General features: G+C 34.8%; 2 protein-coding genes and 1 long non-coding RNA gene across 6 annotated transcripts in view; 1 reads left to right on the top strand and 2 right to left on the bottom strand.

Annotated features, from left to right (window-relative positions):
* Window positions 1-12231, top strand: part of LOC103447465 (uncharacterized) — a 62183-nt gene that overhangs the window by 18668 nt on the left and 31284 nt on the right. The window lies entirely within an intron of this gene.
* LOC103429901 (probable disease resistance protein At4g27220) overlaps window positions 1-12231 on the bottom strand; it is a 32237-nt gene that overhangs the window by 2141 nt on the left and 17865 nt on the right. The window contains exon 5 of the mRNA XM_070807679.1: window positions 95-1809. Within this exon, the coding sequence (XP_070663780.1) occupies window positions 95-1809 (1715 nt within the window). The remainder of the gene's footprint in view (window positions 1-94; window positions 1810-12231) is intronic.
* LOC114819476 (uncharacterized) lies at window positions 4218-6390 on the bottom strand. The gene is made up of 4 exons (XR_003766647.2): window positions 6192-6390; window positions 5958-6074; window positions 5340-5458; window positions 4218-4356 (listed from the first exon to the last, which is right to left on the bottom strand). It is a non-coding gene; the product is annotated as an uncharacterized lncRNA (long non-coding RNA).

Raw genomic sequence — 12231 nt, 5'->3', positions numbered from 1 at the left:
CTGAAAAAGAAAAATCATTATCAGTTAACACAATTTCAAATTTCCACATATCGGCTGCCTCCTCATATCATAGAGATTGGAGAGTGGGACATACCTCTTGGTTGGAGTATAGCTTCTTGGCTTGGAAGAAACCAACCAAACTCCCTAGACCCTCGAGAGTCAAATTGGTTAATTTATGGAAAGGTATCATATCGGCTTCCTCCTCATGTTCCCTCCCCTGCTTCGATACAATTTCTTCCATTTGATCACATCCATCAATGTTTAATTCTTGGAGTTGTACCAAGTTTCTCGCTGCTGATAGTGAAAATACATATTTTAAGACACCACAACTTCCCAATTTAAGGAATCTTAGGTTGGTCAAAAACCCACTTGTTCCATTTGCAAGATACTCGATATGTGGACAATACCAAAGATCCAAATCTTTCAAATCTTGAAATCCTTCTTGGTCTAAATCAGTGAGGACAGAGAAATTCTTAACCTCCGACAAATACAATTTTTTAGATTTTTTCAACAAAAGTCTGACTGCTTGACTCTCCTCCAACTCCCTTGCATCACTTTCACTAATCTCCAAACAATTTTCGAATGCATAAGTACTCATCTCCGAAAAATGCCCTACCCATGTTGCACAGCGTATAAGGAATCTTATTGTTGGGCTTTTCAAGACTATGTCTTTTGTCAACAAGTGGATGACACTGGGTATCTCTATGGCTAGAACCTTCAAATGATCGGACAGAGACATCACCTCAGAAATGCTTGCCATCCCCTTTTCTTCTCTTCCTCTTCCAATTTCCCATTCGTTAAAGCTATTAACCATATACAACTCTTCAAGTCTACATAAGCTGGAGAAGATACCATGTGGAATCACCTCAAGTTCCTCGCAGTTTGTCGTATCTAACAACCTCAACTGTTTAAGTCGTCCAATTTCCCTCGGCAACTCACGCATGGAATCACAATCCCGAAAGCTGAGGATTTCTAAATTCTCCAAACTCCCAATAACATCAGCAGACGTGCCATCAAATTTAGACCCATCTAGGCACAAGGTCCGCAGGTTCTTCAGTAATCCTAGTGATCTTGATGAGCCTAGGTCTTCCATTTCCACCAAAGCTAAAACCTTCAGTTCTTTCATCGCATCACAAATGATGTCCATGCTACCTTCTGAAAAACGTCCTTTCATCGTCTGTAGAAACTCAAGTTTTGGGCATTTCAAACCAACTGGAATCTCCAATTTACCAACAAGTGAGATTGTAGTGCAATGGTCATATGTAGCTAAATTTGGCCACCCTTTATTTTCAGCATTACTTCTTATCAGAAATCCATGTGGATCTCTTGAAGCAATTGATATGGCAACATCGCGAACTATGTCATGCATTTTTATTGTCTCACTCCTGCCACCATCTAGTAACAAAAACCTTCTTTGTAGTTGGTCAACCAAAGAATGCACTTTATTTCTTGCTTCTTCCAAAGTATCGCTGCTGCTAAAATATCCTCGACCCCACCCATATCGAACCAAATCCTCAATTGGAATGTTATAATCTTCTGGAAATAAACAACAAAGTAAAAGACATGGCTTGGCTTCATCACTCTCCAATCCATCATAACTCCATTTTATGCTTGAATAAACTTTGTCGTCTAGTCCAGGGATGTTCTTTGGGATAGACTTTCGCAGCTGATTAAGGGCATTAACCCATTCGTGCTTCTTTTTCTTTTCTAGGGCTTTTCCAACAGTTACAATAGCAATAGGTAAACCTCCACATTCATTCACGACCTCTTCTGCAATGGAATGGAAATCTGGATCATCGAAGGATTCACCTACGATTTCTCTAAAGAGCTCCCGTGATTCTTCTGTTGTTAAAGTTGGGACCGCAATAATTTGTTGACTTTCCATCGCATCGCAGACTTCCAAATTCCGTGATGTCAACAAAATTTTGCACCCTTTATGAGTATGTGCATAAGGAAGTCCTATAGCCTCAAAATTAAGCTCTGTCCATACATCATCTAACACAATCAGGATCCTCCTTATTTCCATGAGTCTGTCATGCAGCTTTAGTGCTCTTCCGGACTTAGAATCCTTATCAAATTTCAAATCTATTTGTGCTGCAATGTCCAACTGGATCGTCTTAATACTTGGGCTTTGAGACACAGTTGCCATTACAGTTTTATCAAACATGTTCAGTTCTGCTAATCTTTTGATGATTTCTTTCGCCAGTGTGGTTTTACCCACACCCCCCATTCCACAAATCCCGATCATTCTTACTTATTCCCTCTTCAAACCCTCTATCACCTCATTCATGTTTTCCATTCTGGACTTGAAATGTTTAAATCCGTCTTTGAATGTTGACCATATCTCTCGTGAAGGAGCAGCATGGGCCACATTTTCAAATGTTCCTTCGTTTTGGAGCTGGAGAACATGTTGTGTAATCTTATAGGCTTTCCGACTCAAGCTCCATCGATACATACATCGCCTTTTCCTGTTAATCTCAACCTCAAAATGCGACACTTTTTGGATCATTTCGTCCACATTCTTTAGCCAACTCTGAATATCAGGGTGGATAAATTTACCGTTCCTTTTGGCAGCATTTACCCATCCCTGCACTCCATTTTTCTTGTCACAGAGCTTTTTTATCTCACGCTTAAGATTTTCTAGGTTGGAATGGTAATTAATCAAATAGGCAGACTCTGTTCCTATTGGTGCGACCAATGACTCTCCAATTTTTGAGGCAATTGCAATTATAATTTCCATTTCCTTCTGAAATCAAAGACCATGGCTTGAATGCTCCTCTTTGTTGGTAGCTTTTTTAAGTCTCGTGCTCAGTGCTCTACTACCTAAAACCAAAGAAGCACTACCCCAACACAATATTAGATATTTTTGTCCTGTTTAAATCTAAGTGGTATTTTATTTTTATTTTTATTTTATCAAAGCTGGAGTTACGATTCAAATTTAGGCCCTTTTTCTCTAATTAGAAAATTTCTCACTTGACTAACAATTAGTTAGTATTAGTTCGAAATGAGTCACAAAGATCTATCAAAAAATATCCATGACAAGTATAGACTTGTGTGACAAATGAACTATTACATGTATGTTTACTTCAGTTTTTAGTACTATATTATTACAAAAGTATTACAATTAGCTAGTATCACATCACGAAAACTGTTTTGCGAGATATCATATAATATCACGATGTCCCCAATATTGTAAGATTTCACAATATGATAACGGAATATATCGTGGCCATTTTTTAGTTTTAATTTTTTTTTATTTTTTTTTATTCCGTTGTTTTTTCATTCATCCTCATGCCATTACCATATACCTCACTGTATATTGGTTTCTTAATTTGTCCTTTAATTAGTTAAGCGATTTTTTTTGGAGATAATCTTGGTTTTTCATTCAATATATTTATCCAATTCTCTTTTTAATAATTTTTTCGTACAAAATATTTTTTCTCCTAAAATTAAAATATAATTTTACGTTCAAGATAACGAAAATGGTGGATGTTTATATTTTTTAAATTGTTATATATACATTTTATTAAGAGAATTATTTTGTATACATTATTGGTACGTTTATTATTGGTTTTCATACTTAATTTTGTTTTTTGGTATGTTCAGTTGTGCACATATCATTGATTGGTATGTTTAGTTTTAGTATTTGGTATGTTTTATTTTAGTTAATGGTACGTTTCATTTTAGTTTTTGGTATGTATAATTTTAATTTTTGGTACATATCATTGATTGATAACTTAATAATTATGTATTTTTATGTTGGAGTAATAATAATAATTTTGGTTTAAAGAAGGCTAGATTTAGGAGCTTTGGATATTGTTTCTGGAATAAATTGGTGGATTAATGACAGTTCATGTTATTTTGAATTTTAGAAAGAGGACGTTTTAAAAATCGTGGCACCAAAATTGTAGAAAGTAGTTTAATAAAAAGTCTAAAAGCTAGGGATGTTGGGTCTATCAAATTCAAAAATCAAGCACCTAGATCAAAATTATCTTTGAATATAAGATCATCACTGTGTTTAAAATAATTGAATTTTTATTTGAGTTTATTGTGCTGCTGGACTTGAATTAGTTGAAATTGTTGTTGATACATAGGGTTCTTTAGAAATAGACCTTTGTAATTTTACTTTTTAAACAAAAATCCACATATATATTTTTTAGTACATCGATATTTTTACATTAATGGGAGGGGGAGTTCGGTAAAGTCACACAATGGGCAGCCCAAAATCCACATATATTTAAATATCAAATTGAAACACACCTGTTTTTATTGAAAGTGGCAAGGTACATAGGCCAGGTAGAAGGTTGTTTCGTCCCGTTGTCCTTTACTCATTTAGTGGCTTCTGTCCAAGGGCAACTGAAATTGTATGTTTGGTATTAACTCTTGTAAACGGAATCTAAATCCATTGACATGTAGACAAAGAAATAACCTCATATTACAAACTATTTACATAATTGAAACAATATATATATATATATATATATATATATATATATATATATTCTCCTTTTTATTATTATTATATAATGATAATCTTCATAAAATAATTTACTTATATTTTTTTGAACCAAATGACACATGACATCCTTTATATCAAACCAAATGACAAAAAATGATTTACTTATCTATATATGTTAAGCCAAAAGACAAAAATAAAAATAAAAAAAAATTAAAAAAAAAATGAATCTTTCATAATTTACCTATACCTATATGTGAAATATAGGTAAAATAAATCTTGAACCAAATCACATCCTTTATGTTGAAGGTAAATTATTTTGCATGTATTATTACATACATTAACCACATTTTATTGTTATTATATATGTGTAGAGAAATAATTTACCTATATTTATATAGAATATAATTAAATAATTTTGGAAAAAAAATAACATTCTTATATTTTGTTGGTAACTAATGCTCACATATTTTGAAAACGGAAAAACTAAACCAAAAAAAAAATCCTAATTTATGCAAATTTGAAAAGCAACTAAGGAATTTAAAGGGGAAAAAAATAAAACAAATGAAAACCCTAGCATCATATCCTATTATTATTAATATGCAATGAAATCATGATTTTAAAATTTGTTTTTAATTTGACATAAGTTACTAGGGGTATTTTAGACATCTAAAAATACAAAACTATGTGAAGTCAAAGCTAATCAATAAAATTGTTGAGTTGGCGCCTAGTCATAGTGTTGGAGCTCAGCCGAAATACAATATTTGGCGGGTACTAGAATGTTAAATTAACACTTTTGTTTCTTGGTCAGGCAGGGTAAAAACAAACGTCTAAAACAACAAATAATGGAAAGAAATAGAGTTTTCGAAAAGTACGTACGTACCTGTATCGTAAATCAACGCAATCAATTGTCTGGCAAATTAAAATTGAAATTTTGAAATCTATGCCTTGTTTAGCAACAAGTCATATGTCAGGTACTGGTAGTGGTGCTTCACAAATTTGCTAGAAAATTTGAATGCTGAATGTTAGCATGCATAAGGAGGGCAGATCATGCACATCAATGCAAATATATATGAGCAGATAACTTCTATGGCGAAGAGTTAATTAGAGCTTTCTAACAATATAAACAGGAGAAGCAAAAAAAATATACATGTAAAGTCATTGAGTTTTTGTTAGGAAAATATAATATGATGAGTTTTAGTAAAAGAAAATTGAATTTTAAGGGATAAAGTCATATTTTCAGTTGATGGTTTCAGTGCATGTGTATATTTATTTACTCCTTATTATTTTACAATATGCAAATTTCAAATAGTGTACATTTCACCACCATATAGCGGAAGCGATTTCAAACTTTTTGTATTGCGATGAGAAAAATAAAAATTCGATTGTAAGGGTGGATTAGCTGACGTGGTTGAACATCAAAACACAATAACATATAGTACAAACACCTAAAACAATAAATATTGAAAAGAAATGGAGTTTCTAAGAAGTACATACGTACCTGTATTGTAAATCAACCCAATGCAACTGTTCGGCAGAGAAAAAAATGAAATTCTGAAATCTATGCCTTGTTCAACAACAATATGTCTGGTACTAGACCTGGTGCTTCACGAATTTGCTAGAAAATATAATGTAAATCCAACACTTTAGTTTCTTAGTCACACAGGGGTAAAAAGAAACACCTAAAACGATAAATATTGAAAAGAAATAAAGTTTCCAAGATGTACATATGTACCTGTATTGTAAATCAACTCAATGTAATTGTCCGGCAGAACAAAAATGAAATTCTGAAATCTATGCTTTATTTAGCAACAACTCATGTGTCTAGTACTGGTATTGATACTTCACGAATTTGCTAGAAAATATGAATGTTGAATGGTATCATGCACAAAGAGGACAGATTATGTTACCTCAACAATGCAAATATATGAGCAGATAACTTCAATGGGGAAGGGTTAATAAGAGTTTTCTAACAATATAAATAGAGAAGCAATAAAATATATCTAACAAGCAATACCTCAAGAGGAGGTGATTCTAAAGTAAGGTATTTTCATCCTCCTTTAACAAGAAAAAGACAAAGTGAAGGAGAATGTGGTGTATTGCTTTCGAACCCATTTTGTGTTTCTCTTTATCAAGAAAAAAGTGAAAAAGATTTGGATGCTTTGCTCACGAACCATTTGGTATTCTCTTTAACAAGAAAAGGATAAAGTGAAAGAAAATTAGATGCAATGCTTCCCAACCCCAACTTCTCAAAGGACAATACATGGCTTGAGCCATCTTCTTCGTGGCATCACGTTGTTTCACGGTACAAACATCACAATTAGAATTGGTAATCGATTTTGAACAATAGTAGGCTTACTATTAGTCGTAACATATAAATTTTGTACGAATTCGTTTGAAAGTGTTTTTAGTAATTTTTTTTCTTCTTCCAATTACAATTAAATGGAATCGAACTATGAACCAGCCTAATCCTAGTAACCCCATTTTCCAACAAGGTATCATAAGCTATCAGAATGTCCACCTGCAAGGCACATCTAGGAGGACCATTATTTCTATGGTAATTTTTAAGAAACTCCTTCAAAAGCATAATATTATCTCCAATTCGCCTGCCTTACGATGGTGGGCTCTGCAAATCATGGCTGCCATATTGCAAAATCCATCAAAAAAAATTTCAGCGAAAACTCACGTATGACATATCATCGTAATATTTTCTCGTAATGCTCATCAATATGAACGTGTGAGCGCAAGCAGAACGAAATTCAGAACTAAAATGAAGATTCCACAGCCCTACAAAGTTTTATAATAATTTTGTATTACCATGGCTGATTACCTTATGTTGTTAGTTTACCTTTAATTTTTTGGTAAATCTCAGTTTACTACCCTCATGTTTCGTGGTTTTCAACATTTAGTACATCAAGTTTTTTTCATCCCAGAGTTATACCTAAAGTGTAAATTTTGGGACAGTCTCATACATCCGTTAGTCAAACTGTTAAGTCTCCCGTTAACTGATGACGTGGTGCCCATGTGGACATTGATTGGGCACCATATGTCATTAAGGGTCCATGTGGATTTTTTATTTATTTTTTAGAGGGGATTAGGTAAAAGTGAAAAAGTGAAAAGTGAAAACCACTTTTCACTCCCCCATAAATCGCGACCCCCAATCTCCGTCCGAAACCCTACCAACTCCCCATCACTCGACCTCGCCGTCACTCCACCTCACACGCCGTCGTACGTTGCGCACACCTTTGCACATCAAAGAAGAGGCACCGTTTCTGGGCAAGGTTGTCGTGAAGCCATCGCTGGCGATGGGGTGGGAAAAAAGGAGGATTGAAGTGGGTGAAACACTAGTTTATTGTAAGTAACCTACCTTTTTCGAAGTGTAGATGATATGGGTTTAGGTTTTCCGATTTTTCAATTTTGAATTTTAGGGATTAGGGATCTGTTAGTTCCAATCCCTTTTTTTCTATGGTTTCTGGAATTGTGTTTTGTAGTGGGTTTCCTGCATTGTTAATTGTTTTCAATTTGCATGTGGTTTTGTCTTCAATCGTGGTCCCAATTGCAACCTTTAAAAAACCTTGTATTCATGATCCCCATGGTTTTGTTTTCACCATTTTTCCTCATGGTCCTACTAGTGTTTTAGGTTAACTTTTTGGGTTTTAAAACCTTAAAATTTTACGATATTTTAACCTTTCTCCTTGACTTTGCAGGCATGCCCGAATTATTTAGCCTTAAAATCAACCACGGTGGGAAGTGGTCTGAAAATGCATATACAGGAGGGTTTGAGGCTTAGTTTGATTACGTAGACAAAGACTTCATGTCTTTTTTCGAGATTGATGAAATGGTTAAGGAGTTAGGATATGATGGGTTTATGTTGTATCACTATAGGATTCTTGGGATGTCTTATAGGGAGGGATTAAGGCTTATTGAACAGGACCAAGATGTGGGTGAAATGTGCAAGTATGTTCCAGGGGCTAGGTAAATAGAAATGTACCTAGAACATCTAAGTCCAAAGCAAGCTGCCTTGAAACATAAGCTTTTGATGAATCTAGATGAGAGTGGCATATTAAAAAGGTGTCATTATAGAAGATATTGAGGAATCGAGGGTGGCGATTTCGATTACAAAGGGAAGTAGATCAAAACTGAAGAAGGGTAGAGCAAAAAGGGGTGCGGATCACTTAGAAAAACGGCTATGTCTTTTGAATGACATAGCATACAATGGTGATGATGAACATGAGGCTGAAGCAACTGAGGGAGAACAAGGAAATGGAGATGAGGCTGAAGATGGTCATCTCAATGCTGATAATGAAAGTGATGAAACGGAAGAAGGTCACGAAGCTGAATAAGTTAATGAAGGGGCCAAAGTAGAAGCTAATAAAGGTAAAATTTTGAAACATTTATTTTAACAATTTTAACTTTAGTATTCAATTATTTTTGCAAAGTTTATGTTTTTAACAAATATGCATTGTTTGTGGTAGTAAATGTAGAGGAAGATGATGATCGTCTTGCAGTAGATGATAGGGCTGTAGAAAGTGTTATTGGAGATGCTGAAAGGGGTGAAGGGATTGGGAATCAACATCCATAAGACGTTATTAATGCAAGGTATGTAGAAGACGTTCTCCTTGATGATGAGAGACAAAACTTAGATGGCCTGCACAGTGTTGACGATTCAGGTTCAGAATGTGATGAGAATGTCATCTACCCTGAGTTTAATGAAGAAGCTGACAAAGATGATCCAAAGTTTGAAAAGAGATTGAAGTTCAAAGATGCTACACAGTTGAGAGAGGCAGTGTGGTCTCACTCCATTAAGCATGGTGCACTTTCTATTAAGCTAAAAAGGAATGAGAAATGGAATATTAGTGCAAGGTGTGAGAAAAACTGTATATGGAGATTGTATGCTTCCAGGATGTACAATGAAGATTCAATGCAAGTGAAAACCTATGTTGGGAAATAGGAATGTCCGAGGATTTGGAGGGAAAATCCTAACTGCAAAGTGGCATGGCTTGTGAAGAGGTATGTAGACAAGTTCAGACTCAACCCAAGCATGCCCATCACTACATTTATAGAGACAATGAAGGAGGCAAGAATGGTTGAGATCCACCTTAAGACAGCATACAGAGTGATAGCACAGTGTTTGAAAATCCTTGAGGGGAGTAACATGGATCAATACACAAAGTTGTGGGAGTACTGTGATAAGCTTAGGAGGACAAACCCGGGTAGTACAGTTCAGATGAAGGTGCTGCCCTATGATGATGCTCATGTGATATTTCAGAGGATTTATATTTGTTTAAGGGCTTGCAAAAATGGATTTAAGAATAGATATAGGCAGCTTGTAGGGTTGGATGGTTGTCACGTGAAGGGAGTGTTCAAGGGCCAGTTACTGTCTACAGTGGGAATAGATGCAAATAACCAAACTTGGGTTATTGCATATGCCATAGTAGAGCTCGAGAACAAGGACAGTTGAGTTTGGTTTCTGGAGCTGCTAGCTGCTGACTTGGGAATTGTGAATCAGCGTGCTTAGACTTTCATTTCTAACAAACAAAAAGGTTTAATACCAGCTTTTGAGAAAGTGCTTCCTAATTGTAATCATCGGTTATGTGTTAGGCACTTATACACCAACTACAAGGCAGATGGGTTTAAAGGGAAATGATTACAGGATGCCTTGTGGAATGCTGCCAACGTAATAACCATCACTGATTTTAGAGAGAGTATGACTGAGGTGAATAGGTTGAATGTCGAAGCTTATAAACGGTTGGTAAAGAGACCAGCCTTGTATTGGAGTAGATCACACTTTGAGACACACACTCAGTGTGACATTCTCTTAAACAACCTCTGAGAGAGCTTTAATTCTTTTATCCTAAGGTCTAGGGACAAGCCTATTATTACCATGTTGGAAACTATAAGAGTTTTATTGATGAAGAGGATATGGTTAAGAAGAGATGCAATGTGGAAGGATAAAGAAGCTATCTGCCAAAAAATCCAGAAGATGTTGGAGGAGTACAAACTGAAAAGCTCACACACTAGGAGAAAATTTTGAAGTGGATGAAGGCAGAGGCAATATATTTGTGGTGGATTTGAATGGTTGCACTTGCTTATGTAGAAGATAAGATTTGACAGACTTTCCTTGTATACATGGTTGCTCGGCCATCTATTATGCAAGGAGATAACCTGAGGAATTTGTTTCCTCTTGGTACAAGAAGGAGAAGTACTTTGAAGCTTACGAAAACTTGATTCAACCCATCCAAGGCATGAAATTTTAGGAGCCATCTGAAAACAAATGCATTCTTCCTCCAACTTTTAAAAGGCAACCTGGGAAACCAAAAAAGAGGAGAATAGGGAGGATGATGAAAATGAATCAAGTTAAGCAAGAGAGGGCAAAAAAAGTGTGAAGTGTAGTGTTTGCAAGGACTCGGGACACAACAAGGCCAGATGCCTAACCACTCATCCTCCTTCAACTGCTAGAAAAGGAAGAAAAAGCAAGAAAAATGAGGTATAATTTAGATATTTTTTTGTTGATTTTTCATTTCTTAAGTGAATTTGTTATTTGTGAAGTGTAGTATCTGTCAATGCTAATGCTATTTGGGTTCATTACTTGGGCCTCAACATCTAAGGTATCATAACCCTCTCAGTCATCACAGCCAACATGCATTCAGAAAGCTCCACAACCTTTATCTCAGCCAACTCAAGCCTCTCAAACCACTTCAAAGTCTACCGCAAGAGGTTAGAAAAGGAGGAGGAATGTTCCATGATGTTGCTTTAATGCTTTAGGTTGTTTAAGGGTTCATTTTGTTATAGTTGAATATGCCCTTAGGTTTTTTGGAAACAACTTTCTGACAGATTTTAGTGTTTTGGACATATCTTTGGTGTTTTTGGTACTCTTATTTTGGTTTTTGGAAGAACACCTTGACCCATTAGTTGTTAAAGTTGTGGTCTTTTGATACTTTCGTGTGAATTGGAGGGTGTATATTGAAATTTGTTATGAATTGAAAGTTGTTGACAATTGAACTTTGTTGGTAGTTGGTAGTTTAAATGATGAATTTGCAGAGTTAGAATTCAAAGTTTTTTTGGAATTGAATTTGTAGATTTAGAGTTGAAAGTTGGGGTTTTTTCCCTATTTAATTTTATTTTTTTTCCAAAAAAATTTGGCGGGAAAAATGTAAGGTACACGATTATGGGTTAAAAATTTTGGGCAGGAAATTTTTTTTTAAAACTCTTTCTCTAAAAAAAAAAAAACCACGTGGACCACTTAATGACACGTGGAACTCAGTTATTGTCCACATGGGCGCCATGTCATCAGTTAACAGGAGACTTAACAGTTTGACTAACGGATGTATGAGACTGTCCCAAAATTTACACTTTAGGTATGACTCTGGGACGAAAAAAACTTGATGTACTAAATGTTGAAAACCATGAAACATGAGGGTAGTAATATGAGATTTACCCTTAATTTTTATTTCTATTTCAAATTATTTTATTTCTTTTCCTTTTCATTTTGTCTCTTTTTATTTAGATGTGTATTAAAAGTGGAAAAATTTTAATAGTATTTTTCTTTACTTGTAATTTATAAGTGAGAGAATTTAGGAAATTGTTATTAGCAATTTAAAAATCTTATTTGGCACTCCAAACTTTCTATAATTAGAAAGAAAAATACACTTGTGAGGAGTGTATAATGAGATTTTTGGAATGCTAATAACAATTCTCTTTTATATTTGATTATTATCAAAAACGAATTTGAACTATATTACATTATTACTTCTAGCTATTATTATCATCAAAAC

The sequence above is a fragment of the Malus domestica genome, chromosome 11, assembly GCF_042453785.1.
Source record: "Malus domestica chromosome 11, GDT2T_hap1".
In the NCBI taxonomy this organism is placed as follows: Eukaryota; Viridiplantae; Streptophyta; class Magnoliopsida; order Rosales; family Rosaceae; genus Malus; species Malus domestica.
The sequence above is the reverse complement of the archived record's forward strand: the minus strand, read 5'-3'. Positions and strand labels throughout refer to the sequence as shown.